This window comes from Poecilia reticulata, chromosome 5 (assembly GCF_904066995.2).
Source record: "Poecilia reticulata chromosome 5, P_reticulata-male-v2, whole genome shotgun sequence".
NCBI lineage: Eukaryota > Metazoa > Chordata > Actinopteri > Cyprinodontiformes > Poeciliidae > Poecilia > Poecilia reticulata.
The window spans coordinates 6,300,672-6,315,595 of NC_088834.1; the positions used below are offsets into that span (position 1 = coordinate 6,300,672).

The 14,924-nt window shown below is 37.6% G+C and overlaps 1 protein-coding gene across 12 annotated transcripts in view; it reads left to right on the top strand.

Annotated features, from left to right (window-relative positions):
- The window catches only part of rap1gapb (RAP1 GTPase activating protein b), a 106,827-nt gene that overhangs the window by 67,436 nt on the left and 24,467 nt on the right, over positions 1 to 14,924 (top strand). For 3 of the 12 annotated variants that reach the window (XM_081606894.1, XM_081606902.1, XM_081606893.1), the window contains 3 exons: positions 4,428 to 4,521; positions 12,672 to 12,707; positions 14,203 to 14,250. In XM_081606894.1, the coding sequence (XP_081463020.1) occupies positions 12,690 to 12,707; positions 14,203 to 14,250 (66 nt within the window). In that variant the 5' untranslated portion in view covers positions 4,428 to 4,521; positions 12,672 to 12,689. Of the gene's footprint in view, positions 1 to 4,427; positions 4,522 to 10,892; positions 11,158 to 12,671; positions 12,708 to 14,202; positions 14,251 to 14,924 lie in introns of those variants that run through there. The other 9 variants (XM_081606890.1, XM_081606892.1, XM_081606891.1 and 6 more) reach the window with 5 other exon arrangements.

The window sequence follows — 14,924 nt, forward strand, 5'->3', positions numbered from 1 at the left end:
GTCTGTAGAATTTGCTCTTTTATTCTGCACTGGGTTTTATCACCATAGAACAAATGATGTGGTCTGATTAGTTTAACTAACTAACCAATATGCAAAGGTTTGGGCTTTCTGAAAACAGCAGAGAAATCTTCTTGAAGTGACTAGACAGTGGTAGACAGAGAAGTAACCAAGAGGTCCACGGTTGCTCTGGAGCCATTTTTACCCTCAGTCCAGCTAAATAAATTTTAATTATTAGGTTCCTGCATAAAACATTTAATTAATAAATAAAGAGTCATAAATGTTGCGTAACCTTTTGTGAAAAGACAACTTAAACTTTTTTTTAGTGAATATCTATAGTAGAAAATGTATGGTTGCTTTTAAACAACCACCATTTTGTTTCTGTCTTTAGGTTTGTTTTAAAACTAAGAAAAACAAAATATTTACAAAAAGAGGATTGATACATTTTCTTCTGTGAGATGTTGATGTTTGTAAGAGATAATTTAAACAAAAAACCCACTTACTTTCCAACTTAATGATGAGAAAAAAAATCATAAATATTACTGATATTTTTGTCATTAATTTTATGCAAGAAAATAGAAGAAAAAATAGGTGTATATTTTTTTTAAGTTTTTCTTCTGCACTTTTTTTTGTCAAATTATTAATAGCAACTGGCAGCTCTGAACCACTGCTGTAGAGGGTAACTCTCCTAAAATCCCAATGAAATACTGAAGTTTATAGTTGAAACTTACCAAAATGTGAAAAGTTAAATGAATGTGAATACTTTGGTGAGGCACTGAATAGGAAAATAGTTCATATGTTGTAATATTCTTGGCTCATCTTGCATAAAGCTCCATTTTCGATCAGAGTGCAAATTGTAGTTAGAATTAAAATCATTAATTTTTCACCCTATTTATTAATATAAAAGAAATTGTTATCCCAAAGATCTAATTTACCTTTAACATGACTCACGAGTTGTATAATGGCTCTGGTTTTCTTTCTAATTCCATGCAAGCAGTCTTGCTGCAATTTGTGATTTTGGGATTATTTCTCATTGATTCATCATGTTGCTAGGAAACAAACACATTAACACAACTGCATCTGTAAAAAGAGGAAAAAAAACTGAGGAGAAAAAAAGCTTCAAATCGTGTGTGTAGAATAGAAAAAAACAGCTGTCTGATTGGAAGATAAATGTAGAAGTAAAACAAACTCTATTGGTAGGAATGATGCACTCAGACCAGTCAGCGGAGAATTCTCTGTGCTTTATTAGTTAGAATAGAACATCCTTTTCATTTGGCAGAAAAAAAACTTGTTTTGTAGGTTTTAGCGCTGATTTTACTCTTAATACTCAAGTCAGCAAAGAATAAGTTAAGTGTAATTGGCAAAAACACTTTTCACCTTAGATAATGAGCAAGCAGCTTGGCAATGGACAGGGCGACTCGTATTCTTTAACTCAGCTAAATAAGTGGTACTGGCGTCTACACCTTCTATTAACTGCATCTGTCTTTTTTATGCTCTTATCCACATCATTTTCATGGTAATAGTTAATCTCCCACACCAGTGAACTTCTCTGCCTCCAGAGAGGCAGATAATTGAGAAAAGCCCTTTTTTCACATAAAACCATCAGTGCAGGATTTGTGGAGGTGATGGTATTTGATTGCATGTCTTTTGCTCTCTATGATTCTCTAAATGTAGCTCACGATCCTTATTGTTTTTTTTTCCTTTTATTATTATTATTATTATTATTATTATTATTATTATTATTATTTATCATACTTCCTGAAACAGTGTGCATAGAACTTAGTCCCTGCTTGGTTTCCACTTTTATGATATAAACTACATTCACTCAAAGTGGATGCAATTTAAGAACTATTATCGCATCAAACATCTACAAATGGAACAGATATATGAAGATTTCTTTGCACATGTAGTGTTGTTTCAAACACACTTTTCAAAATTATAGTGTACTCTTTAATTTTTCTTATACTCACATGTTTGGCCGTATGTCTCAACAAATTAAAATTTCTGGCTATCTGCTTTGAACTTCTATGTGGTGATTTAAGAATATTTGTTACAAACTGGTTAACACTTTCAAATACTGCTTTAGCATTATGTGGTACACATGCACTTATTTTACAGTCTCATATTCTCAACATGTATTTTTTGTATTTGAGTGAATCTGCTCCCTCCCATTTATTTCACTTGGCTGCTGGTACACCAATGAACAAAAAAGGATTTTTCTGTTTTTTTCTTTTCTATTCTGTCCACATGGGTATGCCTATTTAAAAGATTTTATATGCATACGGTAACAAACTAACAAAATATGCATCTTCTTTATGCTGTTACATGTTACAGATTACGCAATGGTTTGGCAACTAAGTTAGTTGTAACAATCAGAAACATCAACCCTTAAACATTTATAGAAACAGAAACAGCTCCGCATTTAACTAATCCCAGTCCTCACATTTCTAATCTGTACACTGACAGCAAACACAGATCAGAGAACAATTGGAAAACGAATCAGACTAAAGTCTTGAACTACAATCACAGAATGTCATACAGTCTACAAAAGATTCAGATATTGAATCCCAGAAAATGCCGTTGTGACCAAGACAGACAGTGAGGCCTAATTCACTGAATTAGTTTCAATTTTCAACAGCAAAGGCTTAAATTCATAAATCAATTAAGATTTAAGCAGATATATATGGGAAGGAAGGCTGTCTGACAGACACTATGTAGATAAATGAGTCTTCCCATTAGAAAGTTGTAAAAGATCAAGTCAAGTCAGATCTGTTGCCTTTATTCCTTTTTACAACTGCTGTTGTACACAACACAATGTGTAGTCAGTGTCGGTATGTGGTGTTTGACTTTTTTCCCACTGTGATACATGGTAATATGAGAAGCAAAGGACAAACTTTAAATGTATGTTTTGAGAGTCTAGCAGTCTAACTGTTTTCAGTCATTCAGCAGAGATTAAGGGTAACAAAGAGCTTTGTTCGTAATAGATTTTCTAACCTGAGTCCAGTCCAGCGGTCTGATGTCAGGGGAGTGGAGCTCTGTTTACTCAGACTTATAGATCCTCCTCAAGTGTAATGGAGGGATGTCTGATATCTATTAATGGACTGTGTTGCAGAAAAGAGATTGTGTGTAATGGATCTTATTTCAGCTTTGCTGCCTTTGAACTGCAATGGTTTCAACCAAAATGGCACAGTGAGAGAAATATGTGATGGTGAGAGCACACTTCTACCCCCCCCTCAATTCTCACTCCATTCTCACCAAGAAATCAGATTGTATCGTTATACTTTTGTTTAGAGGTGCCCGCTGCTGCAGGTTTGTGAACAGGATGCAGCACAGAAGGGCTGCCACCTCCAGTGACTGACTGTTGTGTGAGACGAAGCGTGAAGTCGTGTAATGCGACCAGAATCCTAGTCACACTGGTAATTCAGTCCAATCAAACGGAGCAGAGTATGGGCTGAGAGAGCTGCAGGTGAGGAGAGGAGAGGAGAGCTGAGGGTCCTTTCTTCTACCAATTTTCTCTGTTCTTCCTGGTGTCTGCACTTTATCGCATTCCTCTCTATTGCAGCCGTTTCACAACATTTATTCTTAACCTCCGGTCAGGACGTCACATTTGATTTCTAAGTTGTGAACATCTCCCCAAAACTTTGGAGTGACCTTGAATCTCATTTTTTCTTCAAATGAAACTGAATGCACATTGTGACTGAAGGATTCTATCTGCTTTTACAGTAACTCTGAAAATATGTGTAATTTTATCATCATATATGCAATTTTTATCCATTCCCAAACAAAAGTTTGCAAACTTGATACCTAATATTACAAATTTTTTGTCAGAACTGAAATCTCAGATTTAATTCCTCAAATTGATTAATAATAAAAGAGCAATATGTTTCTTTCAAATTACAAAGAATACTTTACCAAACTTAGTTTTTTTCTTTTAGTCATTTATTTGCTTTGTTTGTTTGTATATTTTCTCCTAGATTCACATATTTTGTATTACTGCATTTCATTTCCTCAAAATGTATATTTCTACTTATCTTGTTTAAATTTATCCTCTGATTATTATTTTTTTCACAATGGACTCTTTATGCATTATATCTTGTAATCGCTTTTGATGTACTGTTCTTTATTGCAAAACCTGTCTGTTCTGTACATTTTTGTTCGATAAAGAAACAAAAAAAAAACTTAGGTCAAAATGCAGCAAAGGCAAAAACTATGTAAAACAGGAATGATGTTTTGCGACAGCTTTGAGGAAAGAAGTATTGTGGCACAACACCGGCTCTATTTAGAGACTTCGGAAGGACTACATTAGGTGTCATGACTCATTTGGGTTTCATTGTCTGTCTTCCCCACGCTCTTATTGCATAAAAAAAACTTTTCAGTAATGTCTCTGTCCCTTTTCTCATCCCCGCCCCTCGATCCTCTCTGACTCACAGGAAACAAGATGGAAGGATTTCCCGAATATCTGATGAAATAAATCCCGTACTGCCACAGTCCCACCCTCTGTTTCCTCGTTTCTCGTCAGTAAAGGTAACACGCGTCTTTAACTCTCCGTTATCTTTTCTTTACATTCCTCATCCCTGGAACATCTTGCCTAGTCGCATTAAGCCACTAAGAAACAAGAACTCTAAAGCTGACATTTGAGTGCTTTAACTCATCATTTTGCTGGATGAGTCAGAGATGCATCAGGTTGAAGACGGATAAAATGTGAAGCAGGGTGCGTGAACCCTGTTGCCTTGTGAAAGGACAGCTGGCTCTGATGACAACAGAGATGGACAAGGTGGAGCTGCCTGCATCATTCTGACATGGCAGTGACAGCTGACAGCAGTGGACAGCTTTCAAGTTTGACAGCAGCTAAGCTGATTGGCTCTCAGTAGTTACGGCATGCTCTGATTGGCCGAAATGCAAAGAGTTAAGTCCATCAGAGAGGAACTATTTCTGAATAAACGGCTGTGCATGAAGACAGTGTTACATAACAGACTTAAGCGGAAGTGCTGAACAAAATTTTGCAAAACTTCAAACCGGCTTTTAAACAGGCACATTTCAATATGAAATAGAATATCATTGATTCCATCTGTAATTGCATTCAAAACATAGTGATATATTTATTTTAATTTTAGGAACTTCCATGGTGGCTCACAGCTAATAAAAACACCAAACTTCTCAGGAAACTAGACATAAGGCCAAGAGTTTTACTCGCTAAATGTTTTTGTTTTGGTCGTATAATTACCTTCAAAATCATGAGGAGACTGAGTATTAGACTTGTCATTGATGCCTTCCACAATGAAGGTGAGCCACTAAATGTCAGTATTAAAGAAGTTGGTTGTTCACAGGGGCCTTTTAATTTACATGTATTAATAGAATGTTTAATGGAGGGAAAAATGTGATGGATAAAGATTCACAAGCACCAGAAAAATAGTTCATTCAAAAATGAGATTGAGTCATCTTTTGTAGTGTATTTTTCCAAGTTAGGGCCTCAAGAGTCACCACATAGATATTTTATGGGCTTATGGCAGCCTCATTCCCTGAGTTAAGCCTTTCATGAGCCGCAGACAGCATCAGAAGAATCTTACTTAAACTAATAAGGAGGGAAAAAAAGAGTGAACTTTTTCTCAGAAGTCCAAAGTCTTCTTTTCAGATGAAATAAAAATACATACATACAGAAAGAGTGGAGAGGCGCAGAACCCAAGTTGTTTGATGTCAACTGCAAAGCTTTCAGAGTCGATGGATATTAATCTGCTGTTTCAAGTCACAGAAATCTACCAGGAAACTTTACAGCGCTTCTTACTTCCCTCTGCTGACAATGGAGATGCTAATGTCACTTTGAAACAGGAGTTGGAACCTTCCCCTGTTGCCAAATTTTGAAATACCTGTTTTAATGACCATGACTGTGCTGGACTGACCTGACTAACCTTTATTTCAAGTTAGTAATCTCAGATGGAGTGTCTCTGGAAACCACATGTGAATAATTTTGTGCTGTATAAATCCACTGCTTACACCTGACTAATATTTTTCAACCTCTGAAATGTTTAAAGTGTAAATGTGCATTTTGAAAAATTTATAAAAATTCTGACAGACATTTTGAATGAGTGATGAGTCAAAATATTTGCACGAGTCATAAAATGTTTTTGTTAACCCAAATAACTCCAGTCTCAAAAGCAATAGTTGCATTATTAGCCTGCTTTGCACTCTTTCCATCTGTGCATTTTGATTCCCCACTGCTTTCCTCCATGTTTTTGGCTCATCATATCCTTCAAGTGTTGGCCCCAGGTGAAAGGCCTCCGATGCCCCCAGTGCATCAGTATCAGTGATGCAGTAACTCTCATTGGCAGGCTGGTGTGGCGCCTGACAGAAAAGTCTGTGCCCTCTGTCACTGGCTCATGGGACAAATATAGATGTGCTGCAGTTTTTCCTACCTCAAACATACCAATAGAGACATCCCATTATTTCCATCTCTCACTTGAAATTCACTTTGCACTGGCTTAAAATAACTAACATTAACACTAATTTACTGGAATTTGCAGATGGCCAAAGCAAAGCCAACAGGTTTTGTGATCAGATGAGACGAAATTTGAACTTCACAATGGCAAGAATGTTTACAGTAGTCAAGGTGAAGCTTTCAAACCTAAGTAACTTTACCAGCTGTCCAGCTGTTTTACTTCTACCAATATGGTTTCATTGCACCAATTGATATGAATATAGAGCTACTGTATAAAGTCAAATTGTTTGACTTTCCTGCACAGCTAGACCTTGGGTATCAAACGGCAGAATCCTGCAGCTTTTAGATCCAGGAGCATCGGATCAGGGATGCATCTAAAATTTGCAAGACGCTGACCATTGAGGTTCGGAGTTTAAGATCCCTGAAATAGACAGTTTGAACTTGGACAAAATTTACCATTAATGCCGTTTCTGTATGTATCTTCAACATTTAGAATTGTCTGCCTTGTCTGGATTTGATAAAATCCACAACAATATCATGAATGTGTACCCAATTATTTTACAGTTGACTGAAGTTGTTGGTTGTGTGCTCAGTCCATCATGTAACCCATGAATATGCAGTTTGATACATTCCAAAATTGCTAAATTATGCTATCTGTGTCTGATATAAATGTATGAAAACTGTGTCTTTACATTTCTTTGCATCCTTTAATTTTTTTCTAATTTAAATCTGAGCAACATCCTACTCGACTTTACAGCTCGTGAGAAAAAATACAATATTTGCTTCTAGTGATGCCAACTGGTACTTGGATAAAAATACTGGATGACTTTAGGGAGAAATAGACTGGGATTTCATCTAACTTAAAACTTAAAAAACTTAAAAATAAAGAACAGGACAAATATTTAACACGCTGAGACCTACTTCTGTGCATTCTTCAGAAAGATAACCTTAGAAGACACAGTGCCCTCCTTATTTTGAACAAACTGGACATGACAAACAGTTTATAATTCGATCTGTGCAGTAGTCTGTCATTGTTGTACATTTCACACATGAAAAGATCTACACTGCTTGTTATCCAGCATCATTCTTATTTTAAAAATGAATCATTTTCACAAAATACTTTGTCACAATTACTTCAGTAATTTCTTGGACAGCCACCTTATACTGAATGCTCTGATGTGTGATGGGGAATCGAACGCTCTTCTATGATCTAAACTCACGGTTCTTGCCATTTTGGAAGGAACTGTCCTGCTTCGGCATACAGAGTACTTATCTGTGACATTCAGCAATCTTCCCTCAGGTGTTTATTAGTTGAAGAGGCTCATTTGTGCAAACTCCTACTGCTGTAACTCCAGTGGTTGTTCCCCAGACCACAGTGGCCACAGCGAGGTTAGGGCAGTCTGTTCTGCCAGCCAAATAAATGGATTTTTCTGGCCGAAACTGAGGCTTCTAAGCCAATTGAATGATGGTCTTTGAAGTTCATTTTTCTATTTTACACAGAAGTTTGCCTTTGTAACCCACACAATTTCATTTGAGGGAAAGAGAGGTGGAGGAAGATTGATTTGGTAACATCTCATTGATGAGTAGAATTTAAAATAGAGATCTGGCTGTGAAAACCTACTGGAGTCAAAGCTTTAGTGCTCAGCTTGCAGACTGAAGGTCTAGTCGTGGATATTAATAACTTCTATAGGCATTCGAACAGATGCAGCATGTGCAGAACTTTCACTTACTCAGTCAATCATTGAGCCATTTGATCACCCAGAAACAGTGGGTCACTCTCTGTTGCACTTTGTGTCTCTTTCTTTGGCCAGCATGCAGATGCTGACATCATAAAAGCTGGTAATCAACTTAAACTAAAATATATGTGCATACATTAACTCCTTGGGCTTTCAAGGTGGCAAGGAGGCATTCAGAACATCTATTAACTCTTTATTATAGGCTCTTTAGACAAACATTTGAGCAGCTTACCAGACAGAAAGCCTTCAGGTCCCAAAGTTGAGCCATGTCGATCGCGATTCTCCTCACTTGCTTTTTGTCAGTTTTTGTATTTTCCAGCACATTTCGCTTCGTTGGATCACATCAAAAAGTAGGATTGCACCAACAGCTTGGAGATTGTTTTTCCCAGCAGCTCCAACTCAAGTGTTGTTCTCAGCAGTACAGTCCAACAATCAGTATGCTTTCAAGTGAAACACAATGCCAGAGTCCACTCTGTGAATCTGAACAGTAATTAGTGTCTCCCACTCTTTTGCCTCCTTGTAACAGCTGTGCTTAAATAAGTATGCAATTAGTGTTCAGTTTTTGTCCGTAAATGTTTCCGTGAGGATTTGAGTGTGACTTTCAGCTAACCTGTTTGCTAAAAAACTCCGCTTAAAAGTTTCATGTTGTTAGTTGCTTTCTTTTTTTTTTCCCACTACAATGAGTTTTATAGAAACTTCCCATCATTTCTGCTGTATGGAAAAATACACAATTTTGTTTGTCTTATTTTGCAAACTGAAAAAATGATTATCATCTTGGTTAGGTCCATCCAGTATGGGAAGAAGCCATCTTAAAAAGATCTCAATCTTCTTTTTTTAGAAGTAGGTCAGTGTTGATATTGGATGTTTGAGAAATGTCTGATGGAAAGATTTTCACAGAAAGTGCCGTACTTTCAAAGAACAACAGCCTGTCTTATTTCTTCTCTTGTGTGTTTCATATTGTATTTCCTTGTCCGTCTCCCACTTCCTCATGCTTTTGTGTCAGACTCAGTCTTGACTACGTGCAAATGATAGTCACAGCTGTTGTGCCTGTGGTAAAGATCATCATGCTCTGAAATATAGTGTCTTGTATACACAGCTTCAAATATTAAAGTCATGATCTCCAAGCCTCTAAGCTTTGTATTTTCTTAGCCAGAGACACTGCAGGATTTATTCAGTCATTTGCAACATGATGTAAGCATCCTTTCATCACCTGTTGCCACACAGACAGAAAGAAGGGTATGATTGCTACATGACATGGGAGAAAAGTCTAAACATTCACCTTCCTTAACAAAAAAGTACAAAATTTGCCGTTTGGAAAGAGCAAAAATGCAAACAATCATGGCTCTGCTACTGTGGAGAGTTTTGACCCATCCCGTTTTACAAATATTGATTGTAAACAGACGTTTGGCATAAAGCTGTGTTGGTTGGTGTGTCTGTCAGTAAAATAGGCAGCCCACTGAAGGCTTAGAGAGGACACCCTGGATAATTAACACGTAAACTCAACTTGTCAGACTCCCAACATTACTTAAAAACAGCAGAATGGCACTTAAGACATAATATTCTGCAAATTAGATGTTTATTTTAGAGCTGTAGCAAGAGTGAGATGGTAGTAATTCTAGAAAGAAATGGCCAGATGGGGAGATATAACACCAAAGCCAGTATAAAGAGAAAATAAGATACTTTTATTATGTCCTTATATCATAGAAATGTGGGTGGATGATGAACATTAAAAAGTTACAGGAGCAAAAAACATCATATCCACACAAATAGATAAATGTTTCAAGAGAGACTTTAAAGCACATTCTTAAAAATACTTTGCAGATAATGGTGTTTTACCTGCAGGACCAGTGGGGGTTAGGATGACATCCAGCTGTTCATGTTTTTAAATCAGAAAGGACATAATAGAGGAAATAAATGAAGCAAACAATGATATCTATAGCATGAATAACTCTTCTTGAAATATGTTGTGTTATGTGTTATTTTAGCAGTAGGAGTGGAGAAGTTTTGTTTGAAAAGAAAACCAGTAAGATGGTAAGATTCATTTCAGCATTTTATGTTTATAACACATTAAAAAATTAACTGAGGAATTTCAGTCTAAATGTGCTTGAACTTCAACTTGTCTGTTATCTTACACTATTAATTTTAAGTTATAGAAAAATGTTATGAATGAACATTTTTTAAATTTTCTAATGGCTTGCAAGAAATTGAAAGTTGTACTTCAACTATATAGGATTTGAATCCCTACCAGGATTGTACAAGTACTTGATGTATTCGTCATCTCAACAACTTATAAAACATGCCATGCTGTACAATAGTGTTCAATGTTTTGTTTTTTTTCTTCATCTCTTTAGTCGTGTTTCAGAAATACCCACACTGGCATTTTTTCAGAACAAAAAAAATGTCCAAATGAGATGGCTTGAGAAATCTGAAATGAAAGAAAAGAGGAACAGAATAAGTCACATCTTGTAATATAAGAAAAAGAGAACTAAGAAGTTTCCTTCAGTTTACATGTAAGTTTGTGTGGGAGATTGCATGAAAAAAAAAAAAACGATATTTGCAGAGAAGACAGGGAGGAGAGCAACATTGTTCCTCTTCTGTCCTACTTCCTAAAGAACAGCTGTGTGTCTGTTTCACCGGGAGGGCGGTGGCACCGGGGGTTATTTGAAAAGAGGAAGGAAGGAGAAATAATATTCTCACATTACAGCACAAGCTCTTGACGCAAACATTTATGCATGGTTTCTGATGGACAGCGATCAAGTTTTCTCTCCAAGTTTACTTGCTGATAGAGCGTCGGTGTCAAGTGTCACTGTCAATCTTGCCTTTTTTCCATTTGGCTGACTGTGACATTAACACCCGCACTCTTGTCAGCTCGCCTGCATCTGTACTTGTGGAATGATGACTGAGCTCAGGATAGGAAAGGTTGCCGTATTGGAGGGACTAAAGAACAGTCCCTATAGTAAACCTTTTCTCAAGAGACGATGCCTCAGCGATGTGAGTAATGTAAACATTTGCTTGTAAGATTTAGACTCTTTTCTCTGTAGATATCGTAACTTTCAAAATTGATTTCAGTTTCACTTTTTTTTTCCAAAAATGAAGTAGTAGATTGGTTTATCTTGTATTTTTGGCTAATAAAAGACTCTTCGTTTAATTTGTTTGCATTTGTACATGGACTGCTCTGATGGAAACCTATAACACATTATGCACATTTCTGAGGGACATTTAACTTCAGAGTTGCTGCATGTTTGGTTTGCCATCTATGAGAGAGACCAACTCTAATCACTTTACTGTGGAGTCAGAGGAGTTTACTAATAATCTTGACAGAGCGAAAGAGAATATTTGTTGATACCTGTGTTTGTCATGCGGGAAGCAGGGTCTCCCTGAACATCATATGGTGGTGTTTATTTTTACATGCAACAATAGTTTGAGGCTGCACCTTTGGCTTTATGAGGTCAGAATCGGATGAGCGGATGCATTCCTGGTTGCAGGCGGTGACAGGTGCGTGCATGAGTCAGAAGAGTACATTTCAGTACATGTTCATGTAAAAAGATGGATGTTCTCCCCAATGCCTCCGTGTGCATATGTGTTTTGGAGGGCCTGCAGCTCCCCTCAGTAAATTTAAGCTGTCATGTGGAAACGTCAGCTTGCCACTGCAGTCCAGTTGTGTTACATGGTGAACTGACAGTGCAGCCTTTACTGCGAGTGCTCTTTGCAATGCTCCTTCTGCACAGGTTGGAACTGCTACAAGCCTTTAATGTGGACTCTGCAGATGAAAGGTTCATGCCTCAGGGTATTTGCTTTGACTCCAGCCTCCACCAGTGCTTCAGCTAATTGGACAAAACACTGAGCAAAACATATAAGATCGGCAACAGTGAGGGGTTGAGGTGTAATTAAAACTCTTTGGCTGGATTGAAATATTTCCATCTTATGAGTAGAATCAGCTCTCCAAGTGGACACATGTTGGCTTAAATACGAATTTTGTCATGACTGAAAATAAGCTTAACTTTCAGTGTCAGGTAATTTTTGCTTCCTTTCTGTTTGCTACATGCTAAGTAGCACAGAGTGTGTCTCAGTCACACATTAATGTGACTTTGTGCTTCACATGGCAGAACCAGGATGTGCAGCAGCTAATTTGCTAATTTGGCAGTTGCAAACAGTCGGAGGAGCAGTGGGCTTTTGCGACACAGCGAAGCACCCCGGTGCTTTGAGGCTCATTCTCCCTCCCCGAGAGGTGCTTGTTTACAGCGTGTTTGTCTTAAAGCGTAAAGGAGCAATTTCAAGGGTTATGCTGGCAGTGAATGTAGAGAGCTGTGTCAAGTGGGGCAGGGAGTGCAGACAGAGCAAAAATTTAATTTGAGGTGATGAAACTTTCCATTCTTCATCTGTTGGAAATGTACGATCAGGCTATTCATTAAGCAGAGAAATGTAAGACGGGTCTGGAAGGTATGGTAACGTCTCTACAGAATGTAAAACCCATGTGCCTTTGTGGTGTCAACTCTCTCCCCCAGACCTCAGACCTGTTTGCCATGATCGAGCGGATGCAGGTACAGTAACAGGTCTCCTGGCTCACCTATTAAACTGTCTGCTTCCCGTCTCACAAGCTTTAATCAAATGGCAAAGTAAGAATTTCACTCACGTTAGACATATTTTTCCTGCTAATTCAGTTTTCTGACCCCCTTTTTTTCTTTCGCTTTCCCCTACATTACTTTGCCCTGCAGCCCAGCGAGTTCAGCTCTTGTATGTATTTGTCCTTGCATCTGTCTGTTATATCGGCAGCTTCAGGCTGTCTACAGAAACCTTCTGCTTCTGAATGTGCTCAACAGAGCCTCCTTTGTGTTTTCACTTCACAGACGGGTAGTTTTGTCTGTGTCATCAGATGTGTGAAATGTAACAATTTTCATTTTGCTGAGGTGCATTCTTATGCATCTAGTTTGTCTTGTCAGTGCAGCAGCAACGCAGACGTGTCTGAAATATATTTGATATTGAAGGGAGAGCTACAGTTGGTGTTTGATCAAACATCATATTTGACTTCACAGGCATTCATGTGGCTTTCCTTTGAGCTATGGTCTTGCATAATTCACCTGTTTTCTTTCAGCTGTGACTATCTAGTCTGTTTGTGTCAACATTTTTTAGACTTTTAGTAATCCAGCAGAGACTAAAATAGTTGTATTTTGTTGGGTATGTAGTGCATCAGTTAAGAACGACTTATGTTTCTTTGAAGCTGGCTACTGATTTTAAATCTTATTTAAGATCACCTTAATTTGCTTTCACAAATGATCAAAAGTTGTTTTTTATATAAAAAATATGTTCAGATTTCAGCTTTTTTACTTTCAATAGTCCAAATTTGAAAGGAAATTATGTCAGACTTATTTATAGCACTTCACTGGAACACTCAAAGATATTTCTACATGAAGTCATTTCCACTCATTCACACACTATGTATGATACAAATCTGCAGAATTTGATACATTCGGTATATTTGATACATTTCTAACCTTGCTGTGTACACATCCTTGCTAAATTTGGTACATTTCAAACCCTGCTGGAGGCTATTCAACAGAAACAAAAAAAAATGGCTACAGAGCTCATTTCATCCATCATTTATCTTTCTGTGCACACTGGAAACTGTCAGCACTTATAAACTCAGCAGAGCGTGATATCGATGGAATCATTGTAAAAAAGTACAGATAATGGTATCTGCATTACGGCTGTTCTCATGAACATCCCCTACTTATCTTTTTTTACTCATTATAGCTTGTAAGTTGTCACTCTTTTTCACTTCCTCTTTCTTTAACACATCTGGCTTTTGACCATGCATCTTTGAACATCAGCTATTGTAACAATGATCATAAAGAACACTGCCACACAAATTTATTTGCTGCTGAGAATCGGTTGTACCCTCATCATTTGTTTTTTGTGTGTGTGTGTCGGTGTGTGCGTGTGTGTGTGTGTGTGTGTGTACATCTCTGTGAACGCCTTTCAGAGATATTGGACCTTTTCCATCACTACATTCTCTTTTTTTCTCCTTTCTCTCAACAGGGGTACAGAATGGATGAGCAAAGATGCCCCTTCCCTCCTCCCCTCAAAGTGAGTCACAAATTCACAAATCTCCTCGTAGTGCACAGTCTGGTAAAGCATCAGAAATGGCAGTGTTATAAAACCTTTCCTTATCAGCTGTCAGGCAGGCTTTAGGGCGCTCTCCGACTGAGTTATGAGTTAAGGAGCGGCAGGGGCAGCAAAATTTTCTGCTGTCTTATTATCTAGACTGGCTGATGGAGTCCTTGCTGAAGTCCGGACTCAGCAAGAGGTCCGGGGTCACGTCAGAAATACCAAATGTTCAGTAACTCATGGTGGATTTGGCTAAAAGGGGATTTAGAATTTAAAATAATACTTTCCAGTTCTGGTTCTGGTAAATTTAGCTGAACAGCAAAAGAAAACGCAACAATGCTGCAATTATTAAATCCAGCTTATGATCACTTGTCATGTATGAACATCGTATTACAATTGACCCTGACCCTGGGACAGCTTAGAGTTTCTTGGTAGGTATTCTGAAACACGATTGGAAGCTTGAGTTGCTCTGTTCTCATCCACAATCTGACAATCTGACACAAATAGGCTGTGGTGAGGATTGGCCCTTAGAATAGGCAAGAATGAAGTTTTAAGAAATACATACACAACGTCCATGTTTTGCTCTTTGAATATAAACTTAGATCAGTTTTTGAAGAAACTATGTAGTCTATTTTTTATTGTGTATATTGTTA